At 40.9% G+C, this 21,812-nt stretch overlaps 1 protein-coding gene across 1 annotated transcript in view; it reads right to left on the reverse strand.

The window, feature by feature from the left end:
• spon1b (spondin 1b) overlaps positions 1–21,590 on the reverse strand; it is a 47,579-nt gene extending 25,989 nt beyond the window's left edge. Inside the window, exons 1-3 of the mRNA XM_037253963.1 lie at positions 20,983–21,590; positions 17,658–17,764; positions 9,550–9,683 (exon numbers count right to left, since the gene is read on the reverse strand). Coding sequence (XP_037109858.1) covers positions 9,550–9,683; positions 17,658–17,764; positions 20,983–21,202 — 461 coding nt within the window. The 5' untranslated portion in view covers positions 21,203–21,590. The remainder of the gene's footprint in view (positions 1–9,549; positions 9,684–17,657; positions 17,765–20,982) is intronic.
• Positions 21,591–21,812: the final 222 nt, after the last annotated feature.

The raw sequence follows: 21,812 nt of genomic DNA on the forward strand, positions 1-21,812 counted from the left end.
CAAATTCCTCACAGTCCTTAGAGTATGTGCATACAAGTGTTTGTGAGGTCAGAGTGATCTTCTGGTAGTTGAGATTGAGTTCAACCAAATACGCTCTTAAAGAAAAGTCTTGGGTAGGTAGGCAAAAAGATCCAAAGGACATTGAGAGAACTTTAAAGAACAAGTTTTCCAATCGGAGTTTCAAGTAAAACCTAACGTTTGCATTAGCACTGCAAACTAGTTCACTACACTACTCTGTCATCAACGTGTTCGCCTCATGTCAACTTGAGTTCAGTCTCGCCATCAGTATTCTCATGCTGCTGCTGCAAGAACTACAGGAAGGGTCAACAAACCTTCAGCTTGCCCCGTGGCAGCACATCACACTGTGAGCTGCTGTTTGGCAAAATGCTCTAAACTCTTCAGTCTAAATGCAGCCAAATACAGTATTGATCGTTGAACAAACAGAGTTGGAAGTCTTGGTGGTTTCAAAACACCTGCGAACTGAATTATTTATCTATTGGCTAGATACTTTCAGAATGATTTGCAATGACCTATAGTGATTTTTTTAATATATATTTCTGTCAAATAATACTACAAACATGAAATATGGAAGAGACTTGTGCAGCTGAAATCATCTTTTGTTATTCATTTTGAAATTTGAAACCCATTTTGCGCATAAGTGGAGTTTTCTTACGTTGGATTTCTTCACAGATGGGTGCAGTTGCGAAGGAAAATTTTGGATGGATGGATGGATGGATGGATGGATGGATGGATGGATGGATGGATGGATGGATGGATGGATGGATGGATGGATGGATGGATGGATGGATGGATGGATGGATGGATGGATGGATGGATGGATGGATGGATGGATGGATGGATGGATGGATGGATGGATGGATGGATGGATGGATGGATGGATGGATGGAGGGATGGACGGATGGATATGGGATCTCGTTCTTTTGAGTATGAACCACAGCTCATGAGGGTAGGAATGTAGATGGACCAGGAAATCTTCTTCACCAATACAATCCGATTGAGAGGCCGCATCACAGCACACATTATAAGTAGATGTTTCGCAATAATTTTATTTTCAAGTCATTTCAATGAACATTGTGGCATTTTCATTCTTTAAATATAGGTAACTAGCAACTTCCCCCATCGATGCATTTGTCATTAATAATGGTCAACCTATTTTCATACTTGTTAAAGATTGACTACAAAATGCCTCCAATGTTTCATTATGGAAAAAGTTGAAACTAAAAAGATTTTTTTTTTTTACTCTGATACTATTTGAAAAATGGTTTCAAAAACACATGCCTGTAAATAAGAGGTCAAGCAGTGGACTGGAGTGAGGAGAACGGATTGTGTACATGATTAAAGTGTAAAGGTCACTATTTTGTTTTATGTTACAACAACACCAACCTTGGCCACATTTGCAAAAAAGAAAAAGAATGGTTAACCGGCTGGCAGCACAGTGACCTTGAGGTGCTTGCAAGGATTTTATCTGCTTCAAATACATGCATGTTCAAAGACTCTAAATTGTGTACATTTAATGGTTGTGCTAATAACCTCGTGTGCCTGTGAGGTTTCCAAACAGCAGGGTTGAAACTGTTAATAGAGACACTGAACATGCATTCAATGTGTCAACTCAGAAGGTGAAGGAATATTAAACAGCTGGAGTTTGTTTTCAAATATTTACTTTTTAATGGATTTCCACCACATTCCTGTTAGATTTCTTGTTGCACACATTTCTTTTTGCTGTCACAGTCTACCAATAACAAAACCTTCTCTTTTAAGACTTTCCTCTGTCTGTGTGCATGCGTGCGTGTCATGCATACTGCTTGCGGGCAATTCAAATGTTCTGTTATTTGCATGGTAATTCACAAATTCATAATTTCACCAAGTGTGTTGTCATGAAAAGTTTTCTTGGTCCGCTATCTCATTTGAAAAACAGAACAAGTTTTTAAAGTTAATCCCACTCCTCAAGGCAAACGTTTTCAGTGCAGAGTAGTGTGTGACGAAGAACCCCCCTTTTTGCTTTTTAGGCTTATTTTACACTTAAGGCTATTTGAATTTGTGAAAGAAGGGTTTGGGGAGTTTTGTTTTTATTTTAAAGGGATGGGAGGCTTTTTTGTTGCTGTTGCTCAAGGACAGAGCTCTGCTGAAGTTGGGTCCTCTGCTGCTATATGGTAGCTTTCAACAACAACAAAGTTTCTTTACGTGACCAAAACATGTGATAAGAGCAGCAACTTGTTTTTATTACTTGGACACCACATTTGACCTAAAGATCCCAAACGTGTGGGGCACACTGAAAAGGCCAACCATAACCTCTGATACCTGCAAATCGCTTTGTAAGAGGATTTTAGCTGGCTTTCATGTAGTTTGTCCTAAGACCAGTCGAGAGCAGTCAATTGACCCTCCTTACATTCTTTACACTGCATGAAGAAGCCAGAAAAACTGAGACAATAATGGGGAAAGAAAACAGACTATGGTATAATAGATCGGCCAACTCTTATTTTGCAATGATTGGTTGTTGTTGTTTTTTTAATCTTAAAGTTAGTAGTGACTATGTTTGAAGAAGGAAAGAACGAAACAAAGACAAAAAACTGAGAATGTAGTAAAGAAAGTTTTCAACATTGGTGAAACCAAGCACCAAGTTCATCATTCCCTTGGGTGGAGTCAGCACTTGCTGTTTCTTTCGAGGTAGACAGTTCTGCAGAATGAGTGAAAAGAGTTGAGGCAACAGCCAGCTGAGGAAGGTCTGACACTTGACTTCCTCCCTCAAGGTGCAAAAAAGAGGAGCACTCAGTGAGTTCCAGTGCCAGTGGCAGCAGTTGAGCTGAGCAGAGACAACAATTGATAGAGGGACCTATTTAAAAGTTGCTGACATCTTTTACTTGCCAAGAAACTGAGGGGAATGTTTCACAGTTGACTACAAGTGTACAGCTTTTGCATTGCAAGTATCCTACAAGACATTTTCCCGAAAAGTTCCACAAAAAAGTCCTGATTCAATTGAAATGACTTAAAATGAAATCCTGCTGGTATGATTAGCAATAACCAGATCTAGATTCAATTAGATATTAGCAATAATTAGAACTATTTAAAAGTTCAGACATCTTTTAATTGCCAAGAAACTGAGGGGAATGATTCACAGTTGACGAGCATTTGCACAGCATTCAATCAGACATTTTCCAAAAAGGTTCCACAAAAACGTCCTGATTCAAATAAAATGACTCAAAATACAATTCTGCTGGTATGATTAGCAACGTCAGCCCAGATGTTTTAATCATCGTAGGCTTATTTTTGACAATTGGCTGGTGATTGGCTGACGACAATTATAGCTTCAAGTCTGACGGAATTTGCTGTAGATCACCTGCCGCCCTAACAAGCATGGAAGCAATGTAGACAAATAATCTTTTAAAAATATTTCAGACTTCCTGAAGTTAAAAAAAAAGTAGTTGTTTCTTTGATCCAGGGAAAAAAAACATTATTTTAATAGGTAATACATCTTTCAACTTTGGTAGAAGTCCACACATTTTCACCCCCCATTTTATCCAAAAGGTTCATGGCCAAGTTAATCTGTAAGTGTGGTTTGTAATAAAGAAAAGAAGTGAATCGCCACATTTTAAATCCTACTTCAAGAAATACAAAAAAATAAATAAATACTGCAGGAGTCACCTTGCACGGCCAATTGCCTGCAAGAGTTCACTGACTTCTTGAGACTCAACAAATTATAGCTGCTAAAATAACTTCTGCATCCTGGTGGAACGAACATAAATTATGATATTACTGTCCATTGTTAGTGCACACCTAATTGACCCGTAATGGATTTGAAAAACAGAATTTCACCTTTTTCATTGCCTGCTTGAAACACTTTCTCCTTCCCAGATGGATTTGTACAGCAATCCATCTGGCATGTCAAGTTACCCCTGCAGTGCTCAGGGCTGTGATAATCAGAAAATATGAGAAAATAGTTCCACTGTCACACCAGATTCATGTGAATGATGGCTGCAGGAACAAATCTGTTTTCATATACGTAATAATCCAACTGTTTGACAGTTTACAAGTGTGACTGTTACTGCGTATACTGCAACACTTTAAACAAATGGGAATTGGCTTTTACAAAGAGAAGTGCAGTATCACATTGAACCAACGGATGTTTAAAAGTTTACACATTATTTTTGTAAAATTCAATGTTGTATATCAACTGAAGGTTCTTGTCAGCTTTCTACACTTGCAAATGTAGTTGGTCTAAGGAATATTACGTTTTATTAAGACAACATGCATCATCCTGGAATTAGATGACTGGATTGTATACCATTATCCAATTGGTTTTTATAGTGTGCTCAAAATTATTAGGCAATAGCTCGTCTACACAGAATGCATTTTTACAGTTCAATAATAACTTTTTTTTTCCGTTGTCCATTTTCTTTTAATCAAAACTAACAATTATGGTGGGTTTTTTTTGTTGATCTTTTTTTTTTAACCAAAACTACCTATTATGTGTCACGTCTTGTCCCCAGCCGTTCCACTATGTGTTTGTTGTCATGGTTTCTGTCTGTGTGCTCGCCCCTCCCCTCCTGTGTGCCCAAGATTAGTTTGATTATTCTCACCTTCCTCTTGTTACCTGTCGTGTATATAAGTCCTGTCTGCCCCTCACGCCCCGTCGGTTCACTGTGTGTGTTGTTGTTGTCTTGATGTCTTTTGGTTCCTGTTGTCTTAATGTCTTCACGTCCTTTGTTTCGCGTCCCTGTCGGTTTGTTGTTTTGTTAAGTCATGGCAGCTTGCCGAATCTATTAGTTTGTTTTGCTGAATAAACCCTGGTCCAAGCTGCATTTGGTCGCCCTGCTCCATCCGATTCCATGACGTTATGGTGTTTTTCTGAGGCCCAAATGCACTGCTTTATTATTTTAACATCTCGTTTTGGGTGGCTCAACCACAAATCATAATGACCTCAGTCCCATGTGCTTCCTAAACAATAGCAGGTCATGAATATCACGTTTCAAAATCTGTGCTGCTACATTTCCAGGCAAAGACGGGTTCAAGTTTTTCAAAACTTCTTTATGTTGCAGAAAACACATACAATAATTCCTCTTTTTTCTGTGCGGGCATTGGGCAATTTATTTTTTTGACTTGTCTGGTCAAAATGTGAAGTTTACGGTCTGTACAGAACATTGTATTTACTTAGCACAGCATTTTAATGGATAATGTAATCTTAATTGCATTGATTTTGAAACGTAGGTGTTTGAGTTGGCGGCGTCCTGAAAAGTACAATACTAGCAGTCCGTTTCACCAATCATACAGCTTGTGAGAGAATGTTTTACTTCAAATTATTGAAGAGTTTGCTTTTAAATTTGCCGGAAATAATTTGAGACAATTTTTGGACTGGAGACACGCAGTCTCACCAGTCCAGAGAGAAACACACAAAACAAGTTAAAGCAAAGCATTCATGTAAAATGAATGTTCCCTGGGAGCAGTTCATTTTTTTAAATTTTTTTTTTATTCCTGCAATTTAGCGTAAAGATGTGTCTTGTTGGTGTTTCTTCACCAAATGCTCCACATATCAAATGGAAGCGCAGATGTGCTACAAAAAGTATACTTCCTGTTTAGAACTAATGGGATTTGGAAGACCTTAGCATGGGAAAAAATACCATCATGTTTAAAACTTTAAGTGATATGCAAGTTGAAAAGTTAGTTCAGAGGAAGTGGGACAGAACTTGTGAGTGTCAGTTTCAGTTCAGTTTAAATTTCAAAGGTTAGATGTTGTATAGTTCTTGTCACACGCTTATCTTAAAACACTGTGTACAGCTGTTGCTCATACCCTTTTGAAGGTGGAGGTAGAATGTCCAAAATGGAGGCAAGCAGGCATGCAGGCCGAGGGAGAGAGGCAATGGCAGGCAGGCATGCAGGCCGAGGGAGAGAGGCAATGGCAGGCAGGCAAAGGTGGTAGGCCAAGCAAGGATAGGGGGGAGAGAGAATGGCAGGCAGGCAAACAGGTGGCACACAGGTACAAATCCAAATTGTTTGTAATTCAACTAAGGTTTCAACATAAAGGGTTCAAAGAAGTAAACTAAAGTTTGTTTTCTAAATTCCAAGTTTCAAGTTCCAAAAATTACAAGCTTGGAGCAGACTTGAAGTAGCTTGAAGCGGGCTTTTTAGCGGTAAAAAACTATGTCACTACTATCTTCCTTCCTTGTCTAACTGAGACTGACTACCGAGTGGGAGCAGCCTATTTATTTCCCTGATCAGGTGACTGATCAGGTGACCAAAGGCTTTGTCAAATAAAAGTCCATGGCCCAAGGCCAGCGAATTTTAAACAAAAATAAGAATTTAAGCTAAGGAAACTAAATTGGCTCCAACAGAACTTGTTGGATGGTGTTATGCCGAATCTTTATCTTCCTGTTGATGGGGGGCAATGACAGTAATTGGAGGGGAATTTGCATTGCAGATGTGCCTTTTGTAGAACACAATTTATTGGCCAACAAACACTGAGATGGATGTATGCCATCTGTCAAAGAGAAAGCAGCAGATAAAATTAACATTTGGGAAGGTACAAGGAAGGTAAAGGCATGTTGGTGCATCTCACTCAGCTGTGGGAGCGTCATGGAAAGTATTTCCCTGGGGAGTTTAGGTGAGGAGATGAAAACCACACAGATGACAAAAAAGGTAGGGTTGTGAATGAAGACAGAGCCAGGCAAAGGAAAAGGCAGCTTTCAACAGGTTGTGGTCGAGCAGTTTAACATATTTAAGTTCAGAATGGATATTTGTGTGCCCACAATTTTAGTCATAAATGTTTATCCATAAACAGAACTGTATTTCCTCTCCCATTGTATGTATTGAAATAATGCTGATGTTTTTCGGCGTCTGCAAATTCAGTTCTTAAGCGGCAAAAACCTCAATGGTCTTTATGTTAAAAGTGATATAGTAAATGAAACTCTGTGACGTAGAATGAAAATCAAAATACTGTGGTCAGTGGTTAACAAAGTCCAAAGTGGAACAGAAAAAAAGAGTTCAAATCATCATAAATCATTCTACTCTCTCCTGAGGCTTTAGCTGAATAAGCATGAACGGTAAATTATTAATTTAATCACTCAAAATATGTTTTGCTTTTTCTTTTACTTTTGTGTGGTTCCACCACGGATGGTCACGTGACGTCAGCTATTTTTGAACAGTGCATCGGGAAACAATTCACAGAGCTTCACTTTTGCCATCTTTTGTGATTTTAAAGCCTCATTACAAAATGGAATCAATTCACTTTTTCTTCTACAATATTTGACACCCAATACCCATAATGACAATGTTATTTATTTATTTATTAATTTATGTATTTTGACATTCTTTTGTTTATTTAGAATAAAAAAAAAAAAAAGAAATCAAGTGAAAAAAAGTGGTTGAAGGATGCCACTAAGTTCAAAATTCGGGGGAGGTGACCAAAAACCTGATGGTCACTCTGTCAGAGTTCCAGTGGTCCTCTGTGTGTGGTTGGACTAGAACCTTCAGGAAGGGCAACCATCTCTGAAGCATGCCATCAATCAGGCCTTTATGGCAGAGTGGCCAGATGGATGCCACTCCTGAGTAAATGACACATGACAGCCCTTCTGAGGTTGGCCAAGAGGAGAGGAAAGACTCGGATGACAAAAAAGAATATTCTCTGGTCTGATAAGATTGGATGGATGGATGGATGGATGGATGGATGGATGGATGGATGGATGGATGGATGGATGGATGGATGGATGGATGGATGGATGGATGGATGGATGGATGGATGGATGGATGGATGGATGGATGGATGGATGGATGGAATTTATTACTTTCCAATACCTTTTTAAAACCATCACAATATTTTTAATACCAACACGACTTTGAGCTGCAACTATGACAACATTTCAAACTTCAATGTTAGGGGTTACTAATAAAGTTCCATATTATATTCGTTTTCTCACATGACCTTCTGAGTGGGTAATTGCACACAGAGGACAAAATGTTTTTTCATTGTTATGTGTAGAAAGAGCACACACCACTTTTGCAGCGCTACACTCGCTTACACAATCATTCTTATTGTGGATTCAACCTTCGCCTACAATTGTGGCATTACATTATATACTACAACATCAGATGTTTTTTAATTAAATAAATTTGCCAATATTATAGCTACTATTACAGATAATCAACAGTAAGCTAAATCGTTAAAATAATCAACAATCCATGAAAATATTTATTTACGGACAGTACTCACTCTCTCTAACACACACACAAGCACGAACAACCTTGGCCACAAATATGGTATTTAATTTTCCTTAGGTACAACATAGGGCAGTGAGATACATAAGTTAGAAAAAATTCATGATTTTACCATGTATTGTATTCTATGATATTTATTATTAATTATAGGTTCACATGTCCCAGGAATTTGGCACCAAAATATCTTGAAGTCACACAGTCAATCTCTAAAAAACAAACATGTATGTACATCTGTTTTATTTTCTGTGAACGCGTATTGAGACTTTCATTGAACACGAGGGCAAACGATCCGGCTTTGCTGTCACTCGTAACTTGCTTCTTCTTGAAGTATGGCGCTAAACCGAACTTGATTGCGTAGCTGGTCTTGTCCTTGCCGCACACAAAGCTTTTTTGCTATTTCGGAGTCATTAAACATATTGTGGAAGCACTCTCCTATCTCCCCATTTGGAGGTGTATGAGTGGTGTTTGGTCATTGTGAATCTTTGAATATAGTGTCCTCCAACCAGATAGCAAAAAACATTTCCCCATGACTTTGTTTTGCCTCCATTACCAGGGAATATTACGTATGCGCAAATTATTTTGTTGACGTTTTTACCACGAACGTACACTGATAGACGTCACGGACCTGTTTTTTTTAACGGTTGTTGGCATCCACATTAACGCTGCACACTACAATATACTGTGGGACAGAGGTGCTACTCGCACATATAATTTATATGATGAATGTAATTACGTGATTTTCAGGGAATAGGCCTGCACTTCATACAAATGGGAAGAAGTCTTACAGGTGGATAGCAGTTAGAAAATTTAATACCTTGTCAGATGGCATTTGCTACTTTTTAATGGCCTTATTTTTTGCTAATTTCATTTACTACCTTTTAATACCTTTTAGAACCCTGCGGATACCCTGGAAAATATGCTGTAATCAAGTGCAATGACAAGACGTAATTTCGTTGAAATGATTCCAATTTCAGATTCAATTACTGCCTCTGTATATTAGAATGAGTTAGTGGGATGGCAGCACAAGTGAGTAATGAAAGTATCCATCATTAATTAATTCAAAATTGAATTCCCCTTCTTATTAATGAGCAATGCCAGACTCTGAGATGGCAAAGTCAACTTGGTCCATCAGTGACGACGCCTTCTCAAAGCCATACATATTTTGGATTTGAAAAAATCTTTATACATAAGGTGATGAAAGCATAAAAGTGTATCAGGAATATGGAAAAACCATGATGAAAATGTGAAATTGAAAATGTCATCTTGCCGGTGTTTGTGATAGTGTTTCAGCGCAAAGAGAATAAATAAAAAAAAGAAAACACCTACTTGAGTATGACACAACCAGTTCCGGTAGGTGGCGCCGTCCAAAAAACTTGTATCCTGGTGCGTCTGCGAGGTGTGCTCTCCGTCACTGCAGGGGGACAGTTGGTCATGAATTGTGTGTCCTCTTCATCAATGATCTAAAAAAAACACACACAAGAAAAACACAAATGAGTTTTTGTCTATGCACCCGAAAGTATTTTTATGTGATCTGATTGTTTAGAAGTTGTTACTCGCCTTGCCATCTGTCAATCTGCCGGTTTCCTCCCACCACACTGTCAGTCGCAACCACACCCATTGATCACATCAATCACCTGCATCTGCCTCTGCTCATCAGCCACACACCCATCACTTCCCTGTCAGTTAGTCCCAGTTTGCTACCCCTCCGTGCTCTTCCTTTGTGCCTTGTTGTTCTTATTGCCTCCCAGTTGCTGACTTGTTTCCGTGATCTGACCTACCAAGCCCGAACGCCGCCCACCCTGACCAAGGGCCCATCCAACGATCAAGCCCGAACGCTCCCAGCCCTGACAGAAAGACCAATCATTGACCACGAGTCCGTCTTGCCCATTGAGCTCCATGCCCGATCCCCTCATTCCTCGAATAAACAGTGTGTCGCATTTGGTCGCCTGTCTGTTTTTCCGACAGAAGTTGAGGCACATACCCCTTATGATGATGAATATAAATGTTTTGGACCGCATTTCCGGCAGTAAGTCGGATTCGTTCCCAGTGAGGGTTGGACACTGCCAAGGCTGCCCTTTGTCACCAATTCTGTTCATAACTTTTACGGACAGAATTTCTAGGCGCAGCCGAGGCGTTGAAGGTGTCCGGTTTGGTGACCTCAGCATTGCATCTCTGGTTTTTGCAGACGACGTGGTGCTGTTGGCTTCTTGAAGCCGTGATCTCCAGCTCTCACTGGAGCGGTTCGCAGCCGAGTGTGAATCGATCGAGATGAAAGTCAGCACCTCCAAATCTGAGACCGTGGTCCTCAGTCGGAAAAGGGTGGATGAGATCCTGCCACAAATGGAAGAGTTTAAGTATCTTGGGGTCTTGTTCACGGCGGGATGGAGTGTGAGATCGTTTATCCGTTATTACGGATTATCTTGATCGTTAAAGTATGCTGGCTGTTTTTCTATTCAGTAAGGGCAGAGAGAAGCTGGCACTTGAATAGGGAATGTGACAGTAAATTCATGTATAGATTTTTAAGTTGCTATGTGAGGTCTTGTGTATTCAAGAGATTTGTTTCCAAGTCCAACACACACACACACAGCGTCACACACAAAGAAGCAAAGCACACACACAGACTGACACAAGCATTTACCCTCTGACCTTGTTGCCACAATTCTCCATTTGCTCACATCATCCAAATACCCACAAAGGATACCAAAAGTATTATGTCACTGTAAGCTTTCTCTTCTTCTTTCGTTTTCCATGCAAACACAACCCAAAACTAACAGCCCTCCTCTGTATCACACAAATAGACATGCACATACAAATTCACAATGTGCAGTCTGAAAACCCACATTCAGGCAAATATAACATGGTCCTGGATTTCAGTATTGACCTCCCTCTGCCTCTCTATTCAGTGCTTTGCTTTACTTTGTGTCACTAAGCCTGAAGCTGTGTCAGTCAAAAGCAGGCACAAACAAGGGGCTAAAAGGCATTCGAAGAGAGAGACAAAGCAAGCTGAGAAGCGTGAAGACGGACAAGGAAGAGTTGCAGGCAGCATCGGAGTGAGAAAAGCACAAGAGGAGACAAAAAACTGGAAATAAAGAAAACCAAAAGCAAGCGTTCTGACAAAAAGTGAAATGAAAGACAATAAAGATACACAATGATTTGGTGTTGTGTTGTTCATAGGGAATTTAATTCTGAAGTGTACTCTTGTGGCAAAGCTGTGTGACTTTGTCACATGCAGACTACTTACTTTCAGAAGATCTAATAAGCATCGAGGGCAGACAGAGGAAAAATATAATTTTATATAACCCTAACCCTAACCCTAACCCAAATTCCACAGCATTAGCAGACCTAATGGAAAAGCTGACAGAGCTAAATATGACTCTATAACCGTGTAACTCGATAACCTTAACTCCTTGTTTTACAGTATTTCTACAGGACTTCATGGAGGGCTAAGCAAGAAAGCACAACTTTTTTTGTTGATGTAATCGTACTAGGTTTGCCTCTTTCTATGTGACGATTAGCCATTTTCAAGATACACCTGTTCTGCGTTGTCTGAAAACACGATAATGCAGGGCAGACACTGAAAGTGGTGTTTTCACACTTCTACTCACTGTATGAGGCAATTGCCTACCACATAAAAGTCAAAGCGAACAATTGAAGTACTCATACAATATGGACCACCAGAGAGCCAAAGGCATGACATGATATTGCTCTCAGAGATTGTGGCATTGCTGCTTCATTTAAGCCTTGGGTGTCCCAGCTTACTTACCTCTTCTGAAATGAGTACTCAGCGAATCGCAAGCCAGGAATTGAAGATTTGAATCCATGCAGTGGGTAGTAGGATGGTTGCTATACTTAGCGTGGGTTCAATTCCCAGTCAATCCACAATTGTGTTGTGATTGACAAGCATTCAATCTTGGGTGTAATCCACTTCTATTCTACCTCTGCTGGGACAAACTCCATCTTCCTCTGTAACACCCAGCACGAAAAGCAGCATAACAAAAATATATGCTCGATGCATGTAGCCAAGGTCCCTACAGAAATAGGCTTCTGAAAAAAAAAATACCTTAAAACATGAATGAAAAACAAATTAAAATGTCAAGTTAAAAGTGGACCCCCACAGTCATGAACATATTTTGTTGTGGCAGTCAAAAAATTAATATCAAGGAGGATATCTGAGCATTTCAGTTGAATGATCTGATCCTTCCATTTTCTGAAACGCTTTATCCTCTTGAGGGTCACAGGTGCGCTAGAGCCTATCTCAGCAGTATTTGGATGGTAGACAAGGGACACCCTGGACTGGTCACTAGCCAATCGCAGGGCACACAGAGACAAACAGCCATTCACACTCACATTTACGGACAATTTAGTGTTCTATGGGCCACCATGCAGTTCTTTGGAATGTAGGGGGAAACCGGAGTACCTAGAGAAAACCCACGCAGGCACGGGGAGAACATGCAAACTCCACACAAGAAGGCCGGAGCCAGAATCGAACCCTGACCTCTGAATTACATATGTCGGATTGTCACACGCCTGGCCATCTGTCAATCAAACGATAGCCTTCCATCAGTCACGCACTCACAGCCACGGCCCACCAATCAACTCAATCACAACACTTAAACCCCGCGATCCCGTCACTTCCCTGTCGGTGTGTCCCGTGATGCCACTCGCTAGCTCACTGTGCACTGTCCTTCTGACTTCCGTTGCCGACCTTGTCCGTTCACTGACCCGTCTCGCCTTGCTCGCCGCCTGTCCTGACCACCTGCCCGTTTATGACCACGTTCTGATCGCCGCCTGTCCTGACTCTCCGCTTGTCCTTAACCACGATCACCGCAAGCGCCACACCCTGCTACGCGCTTGCTTTGCTGCTCTCTCTACCAGATCGACTTCTGCCCATCTGCACCCCAGCGCGCCGTGGAGAGTGTTCTGCCGCGAAGCTGCTGATTCCAGTCGACCCCCAAGCCTCGAGTGCCCCATTGTATTGCCCCTAAATCATTATTATATGATGGTAGAGTGAAAGTATGCCCTATGGGGCAGAAAATACGGTATATGGAAAATATATTGAGTAAGCATATTGCAAAAGCTTACAAGGGAGTTGTCAGAACTTTTGTCAAAACTAACAAGAAATTCAATTTGAATACGCAATCAACTTGTAAATAAGTTGGGCATAAAGCTGGGCAAAGTGTTCCACATCATCAGACAGATACATAAGTGTGACAGACTGAAGCTCAGACAGAAAAGGAGATGCAGATCGAAAAAGAAATGGGGGAGGTGTGGGAGACTGGCAAAGAAGCGTTTGTTTTCACTGCAGAGCCTGGCATGTCTGTGTGTGTCCACGGTTTGTCTATCTCAATCTCTCTCAGTCTCTCGCTCTCTGTTGAGACGGTAAACACAGAGGCTTCAGAGTGCCTGCACAAGCAAACTCAGACCTTGTTCAAACACAAGCGCAAACAAACACACACATGCGCGTGCACACACACACAAAGAAGCAAAGCTGGAGGCAAAACAAGATTCCAACACACACCCAAGATATCAGGAGAAAACAGATGAGAATGATAGGGTGCACAAGGGGTGTTCTTGTGTGGTTACTATAGATGTGAGCACAATGCATCTTCACAATCAAATGAAAAGCAGTGATGTAGGGTTGAAATGGAATGCATGGAAAAAACGAATCAATTATTGAATTGTTAACTTTCCAAAGTAAGAGCACAGGAAGAGATGTGTACAGATTGAAATGTCACGCTGACACACTTAAGGATGAGCTGACTTTTAAAACTAACAAAGTCTCGATGAAGACCTCGGGGCACTGGCATTTTGCCTTGAGCTTTCCATCAATCAAAGCTCTGCGTTTAGTGCAAAATTCCATGAGGAAATCCGGGCTTCACCAGTATTGCATGGTGGCACCACAATAAATGTTGTGGTTGTACTAAGTTCATCTTGTTTTTCCTTTTTAATTACTTCACTGGTTCTTTTATATCAAACAAATTATTTTAGGTGCATTACCTGACATGTTTCGGCGGGTTCTTCGCCGAAACATGTCAGGTAATGCACCTAAAATAATTTGTTTGATATAAAAGAACCAGTGAAGTAATCAATGTTGTGCTTCCCTCAACCAAGGCAACGCTGTAACAACTTGGAAAACCTACTTCGAAAAACGGGATGCTACTTCATGGATGTGTGTGTACTTGTAACACGTTTGGTAAAATATGTTATAGAACGTATCGTATTGGTCCGAATATAAGACGGTGTTTTTTGCATTGAAATAAGACTGAAAAAGTGGGGGTCGTCTTATATTTGGGGTCTAGACAATGAGCTCCTTTAACTGCTGCAAAACTACGTCATAATAACCCATGGTTTTTTTTTTTGTGTCCCACGCCATTTCCTGATAGTTAAGCATTTAGTTTATTTCATCTATTATAAGTTTTCTTCAGTTTATGTTAACACATACTCAGCGGTTTCCAGTTCCTCTTGCATGGGGAACAGTTAGGGCGCCCACATGCAGGCATGCGAAGCGTGTGAAAGAGGCGTACAAAGAGTACTGCACCACTTGAGCCGGGGTAGTGGGGATGGTGCCTTGCTCAGAGGTACTATAACAGTTGCCCAAAAGCAGACCAGCATCTCTCCAACAACTACTTGCCATTTTTACATTGTTTTGTCCATAGTGGGACTTAAACCTGTGTCCTCCAACTCCTCCTCTCCTTACAGACTGTTCTGTGGAGCCCTCCCCTCCTTCGCATCTTTATGTTCATTTTGTTTAGTGTGAGTCAGCAGCACACACCTGCCACCATTTAAAATGCCTCTGATTAACCCCAAGTAAAGTTCAGATGTTCTTCAAGGCTTTTCCGGACATATTTTCATAGCAGAAGCCTGGAGGTTTTGTGTTCACTCTGTAGTGAGAGTTGCTCAGATTCAGAATGCTCTCCGCTTTCACTAAGGCCCGTTTCAGCTGAAGAACACCTCATTAGCTCGGTTGTTTAAGCCAAAAACTTTACTTTTTAAATTATGCAGACTGTAGGTCATCAAAATGTATTGAAATGCTTTATCTTAGTTTCATTTTTAATATTGCAAAAACCTGGCATTTGAACAGGGGTGAGTAAATTTTATATTCACTGTGTACTGTAAACTTGATGCTACGATAACAGGCCAACAAATATGGAAAAAATGAGCCTCACACCAATCGTCCTCTAATAAATATTTAATACTCAGATCGCTGCAGAGCAGGATAATATTTATGTAAACCCTAAGCATCTGACCCATGCATGTTAAATTCAGTACAGTGAAAACAACAGGGTTGTTCACTAGAAGGTAATGAATAAGCATTACCCCATCCTCCATCTTGACAATATAAAAAAAAAGAGAGGTGCATGACTGAGAATTAGAAACATTATTGTGTGCTTGTTGTTTGGGTACTTAGTGAGAAAATAATTACTTTCAGATCACATTTGGGCGTGATTATCTTTCTTATCAGCTCAACATCTTTCCAAGCCTGCACACAGCCAACACAGCCTAGTCCTCAAAGACCTCAAAGTTTCATTTAGCTTACGTGATTGCCTTGATCTGAAACCTTTATAATGATTACATTTGTTTATCCCCCGCTAAACAAGGAGCCTTGATGATTTGTGCTTGATAATACATCAGGTCTTCCCAAATCCAAACGTGCGGCATTTGTCTGCCTAAGCTATAACATGTTGTTGTCCCGAGAAAAAATATGTGATACTTGGTGGCTACCTGGTGCCCCGGGGGACACCGGTCGGCGACTTCTACTTTAAACATTGCACAACAATGCGGCTACCACTTATTTCTGGAAATATTTAATCAGTTTCAAATGCAGACAAAACTATAATTGCACAATAGAACATGCCTGATGGGCTCGCCAATATGTATTCAACACATTACAAAGCCAGTATGTCAACTTTAATTTTGCTCAAGCTCATCCCACGGTTCATCTATTCTCGTTCTCCCCCGAGACTGAGGTGTTTGCTATGCACATCCACGCAGACAGTGGTAAGAAGGAGACAAAAGGCCTGACATATTTGCGTTTAGAAATGTTTCAAAAGGACTGGAGCGTGGGCAGTAGAGTGACAGAGTGGTTTAGTTCTGCTGCCTTATACGTAGTTCCGGGTCAGATTAGCCCGTGATCCACGACATGGTTTAGCCAGGGTTCCTGTACCTGTACTTGCTTTTGGTACATTTCCACGTTCAAAAACATCGACAATCTCTCAGACGGCTTCTAAATATGCTAACACCTCTGATCATATACGAGTTTGTCATCACATCGTCCTTGCAGAGTTTCAGCATAAGTGTATTAAGATTTGAGGATAGACGGCTATGAATAATAATAACTTACATTAACTTATACCCTAACTGTTAATTTTCTGAACACCATTTTGTTTTCTAACAATGATCTGTTTCTCTTAAATAAAACGGATCATTTTAGTCTACTTGGAGTTAGAATCCAGCTCGGCTGACTACTTGGTGATCCTAAAATGCAAATAATAAAAAAAAAGAAAGCAGTTTGATTTCATCTTATGTGACTGAAACTGCAGTACCTTCTTGTTAAGGACAGCAGTGCCCACAACTGCATTGATTAGGAAAAAAATATTCTTCATAAAGTCATTTCAAATCAGAGAAATGTTAGTGATAAAGTATAATACATTTAATCACAAACAGAGGAAGTGAATAAAACAGTCAAGAACAAATTATCCAATATGTTTACCCTTTAGCAGTGATCTCATCCATCTTCTGTAAATCTGTAATTTTCTTATGACAATGAATTAAAAACTATTGACAAGATTTAAAGGTTCCTCCCATCGCAAATGTCAATAAAGAATCATCAAGTAATTCTCCATTGACTCAAAACTTGCACTGGTCTGCAAATATCAAGTCTGGTAGATGGTTCTTAATTTAATGAAGAAATAGAAGGCATTAACAAAAGTCACTTCATATTCAACTTGAGCCATACAGTGTGCAAAACAAGACAGAAGGCACAACCGGGAAGGGAGGCTTTGGTTTCCAAGTTGCTGGCACCAAAAAAGAAGCCCTTTGCCCAGTTTGTTTGGAGTGTTGTTATGGCCAGCATGCAGAAACACAACCACAGATGTGTGTTCCTGTTTACACTACAAGGGAGGTAATTGAAGAAGTCTGCCTTTCTGCTCAGCGGCTCTCAACCTTTCAGCGGGAGCTGTGTTGCTACTTGGGAAAATATCTCACATCTCTCGCCTCTGCCCACTGAATCTCCCTTTATTTATCTTTTTGTTCAACATAACCTCCTCTCTATCAACTTCCCCCACTCCTTCGCTTCAGTCTTCCACACGAACTAATATCTGTTATTCATCCAGAAGAACGCCTCACAGAGTGGCGCTGCACTAAATGCTCAACAACAAGTTCATCCAATCGAAAGTTCCAATTCAAATTGCAGAGATTCTCTTCCTATCTCTCACCTGGAACTGGCCGGTGTAGTCGTCATCTGTGGTACCCTCCCGGCCCTCCTTCAGTGCAATGAGGGTAAAACCTCTGAAATATGCAGGGCTGGTTGCCAAGAGGATCACTGTTGGGAGGAGGGAGAGTGTGTATTAACACCTTGGACACACTGAGCAGTAGAGGCTTTACTACATTGACACTTTGAGGATCACCCTGAATGATGCTGGCAGCAAAGCAGCATTCCTGTCAGCATCAGCATGATGTGGAAGAGTGAGCACTGTAAATAGGGACTTAGCATCCCACTATGGAAGTAAGGACACCGAACGGCAGATGAGAATGCAGTTATATCACAATGTGAGTGTGTTTGTTTAGTCTGAGCACTATTTTAAGGAAAAACTGCAACGTTTTTTTTTTACTATATTATATGTAAAAGCTGCAAAAGCTGCAGAGGCAGATTTTATATTTATTTCTCGTTTGTAGTTTGAGACCGCAAAAATGATCCATTGATGGAGATATGAGACACTGCAGTTCCCTCACTTCATGCTCAACTAATAATTTGAAGCTTGAGAAACAAGCTGTTTAGGTCATTTTTTTTCTAACTGCCACTACACTGGGGTGAAGATCTGTCGCACCATGCAGCTAAGCCTTCCAGCATTTTGTTTTAAAATATTGCAAACTCATTTTCTCAGGCCCTATTTAGCCCCAGGAGGGGGAAAAAAACCTTTAGCCCTCTTTGCTAAGGGCTAAATTTTGAAGACATCTTGGAGCAGGATGTTTTGAAGGTTGAATCCATTGAGGCTGAATAATTGGAACCAGATATTTGACTGATCTCCTGTTGTGTGTGCGCCTGCATGTGTCCATCCACTTGCTGGCAGGAAGAGGTGAGGAAGCTAATATAGGTCAACATTTGGAACACTAAGTAGACAACTCTCCCCGCTGGAGCCTGACGGATTTTAATGAGTTACTTGGGAGAATTTGACACCAATTACAGTATAACACTGTATACAGTTATCCCTGACCACCACCGCCATAAGTGAAATCCGTAATAGAGAAAAACCCAATTTAAATACACCCCATAATTGTTTTTATAGCAATTATGGCACTTTTAAATTTAATCTAAACACACTTTTAAAATAAGTCCAACACATTCAAAGGAGACGTCAACCCAAAAATGTTGCTTACAATATATGTTGTATGTTCCCCTACTAGTCTAAACACGGCATTCTGACTATTATTGCGTTTGTGGAATATGAGTTAAGCAGCAAAATCCACCTGTTTTTATCCATCTCAGGGGGCGGCAGTTTTGCTACTTGCTGTCAACCGAAAACGAGAAACACCCCAACCCAACCAGCGGAATCTCAGGAGAGTGGAAAAAGTGCAGAGTTGGATTGTATCTTATAACCGGAGCTATACCACATTGGTGAGGACATGCACGGCTCTGAAACTGTAAAAGTGGCCATTAAGGATTAGGTTATTGCTGAAAAAATCAAAATGGGTATGACATCAGGTATTAAAAATGTACCCGTCAAACATGATGTCATGTCTCTTATTTTTTAGCTTGCAAATGCTTCCGAGCAGAACAGCTTGACTGCCATTAGAAGCACACACAACTAGTGAGTTGGTCTTTAAGAAGATTTCCACACTTTCCTCAAAGAAAGAGTACAGATATGGAGCACGTGTGCATTCTTGTGAAATATAGGACTCTATCCAAAGCAGGTTAAGTAAGTGAATCAGCAGCACGTTGGTTCGTTGATGCACTTTGGATCTCATCCTTACACTGCATCGTGCATCAGAGGGACACTTAACATCTTTTATTTGTTTTATGCACTTATCCGAGGCTGGGTCGCGTGAGCGACAGCTTTTGCAAGGAAGACCCGGTTTTCCCTCGCCCTGGCTATTTTTTCCAGCTTTTTCCATGGGATCCAAAGGCATTCCTAGGCCAGCCAGAAGACATAGTCTCTTCAGTGTGTCCTGGGTCAGCCTCGGAGTTTCCTGCCGGTGATGCTTAAACCACCTTATATGGCTCCTCTCAACACGAAAGAGAACATGAGTCTCTCGCGGATGACTGAGTTTCTCACCCTATCTCTAAGAGAAAACCTGGACACCCTGAGGAGGAAACTTAGTTCGACCGCTTGTATCTTGACGTTAAAATACAAGGAAAAGATCAAATAAACAGAATGACTGTGGAGTCAGTGCATAAAATATAAGGTACAAATGTTCACTGATGGATTTTATTCATACTCTTTAGGCTTGTTCACATTAGGGTCACGGATGAGATGCTGTGTGTATCCCAGCTGACTCTGGGCAAGGGGAGGGGTACACCCAAGACTGGCCAACAGCCAATCAGAAAGCACATGTAGACAAATCACCAGTCCACATATTCACACCTATGGGAAAATTGGAGTCTTCAATTGACAATTTTGGAACGTGAGAAGAAGTCGGAATACCAGAATAAAACTCAAGCAAGCATGAAGAGAACATGCAAACTTAACACAGGGATGCCTAACCCAAAACCTTCACCCTGAGACAGCCGTGTTTGACACTTTTCTACCTATATGACACAAGCCACTTATAAACAGAACCTCAGAACTTATAGAAACATTTAAGACACGATTAAAGACACATTTTTATGCTATGGCCTTTAATTAACCTATGTTGGCCGATTCAGCTGGAGTTTGGGTTCTCTGCCCCCCCCTTAGGTGACACCCAAACTGAAAATGGCTGTCTGGATTTCTTGTCGACCAATCGGGATGAGGGATCTGAGGCAGACACTGCCATGACAGTTGAGGGCACCTTCCTGCAGCTTTTCAATTTGAATATGGACATCTACTTTTTCTTGGATTGTGTTCTATGTGCCCTCTCTGCATCCATTGCAGCCTGGTCATCCTGGAAGGGGCATCCTCCCATCTGTGGTCTCTTCTCAAGGTTTCTCATTTTTCCCCAGTAGGGCTTTTTGAGTTTTTCCTTGCCCTTATGGGAGTTAAGATCAGGGGATGTTGAGAATAATTGTCAATTTTGCAAATGTGAAGCCCTTTGAGACTTGTCTGTGATTTAGGGCTGTAGAAATAAACTTGACTTGACTCAAATCGATGTTGATGGACAGTAGGCTAGTACATATTGTCTTAATATGTTGGAAAAAAATGGCTAGCCATAATGAAATTGAGCATCTGTTTATAAAGATGAAAAATAATTTATATTTTTAAATTTATATTTAAAAAAATCAACATCACCATACATTAAGTTGTAAAAGCGCTTGCATTGTTATGTTGTCTATAGTTACAAAAAAAAAAAAAAAAATCAGAACAGTTCCTTCCACCTCTTTGAAAGTGCGTCTACACCTTTTACCTCTGTAAGTGGTGCCAGGCTGGTAGGCTTCTGGATCCCCTTCCATTCTGAGACGGAACTCATGGTGCCCATCACGCCGGGTCCCCTGGGTCTGTGCCCGTAAGATCCGCCCGCAGTACCCGTCCGCTCTCCCTCCAGCGGGTTCCTCCACGAAAGCGATCGCGTTGCACACAAAACTCGACAGCAAATAATACTGCAAAAGCAACAGCAACATTGCCATGTCGATGCCTGGAGTCCGCTGAGGACTACACAGTGGTCGTTGTTTTTTTTTTTTTTTTTTTTTTTTTTTTTTAATCAAGTCAAAGAAAAAGTCGTAAAGCTCCTTTTTCTGCAGAAACTTTCACGCAGCACCTCAGCGGTTTGTCAGTAGCAGTGAAGGTGACAAAAAGGGGATGTCTCCATGTGGGAGCGCTTCGGCGAGGAGAGCGATAAAAAGAGCTCTGCTAATCCCGGATCGGGAAAGGTGTCTGGAAGGAAGGAAGAGGGAGGGGGGGGGCAAAAACTGACAATAAGGGAGCGAGCGCACAATGCTTTCTCCTTAGGGGCTGAGTCTCCTCCCTCCCTTCCAACACGCACGCACAAAAACGCACTCACACACGCGATGCTATTGCAGCTGTTCTTATGAACTCTGAGGACTCTTGTATCCAAAATCCTTCCCGATAGTCCTCTCAATGTTATTTTTTTGGGCCCGCCCCGTCACATATTCGAATAATAAAATTAAGCGCACTTTCATCAAAACATCATGAGAAAAATGTCCAACTGTTCAAAGAGCGCACAATATATTTTTTATTCTAAGTAAAAAATCAACAAAAGTCGAATGTTAAGCTCTT

The sequence above is a fragment of the Syngnathus acus genome, chromosome 6 (assembly GCF_901709675.1).
Source record: "Syngnathus acus chromosome 6, fSynAcu1.2, whole genome shotgun sequence".
Lineage (NCBI taxonomy): Eukaryota > Metazoa > Chordata > Actinopteri > Syngnathiformes > Syngnathidae > Syngnathus > Syngnathus acus.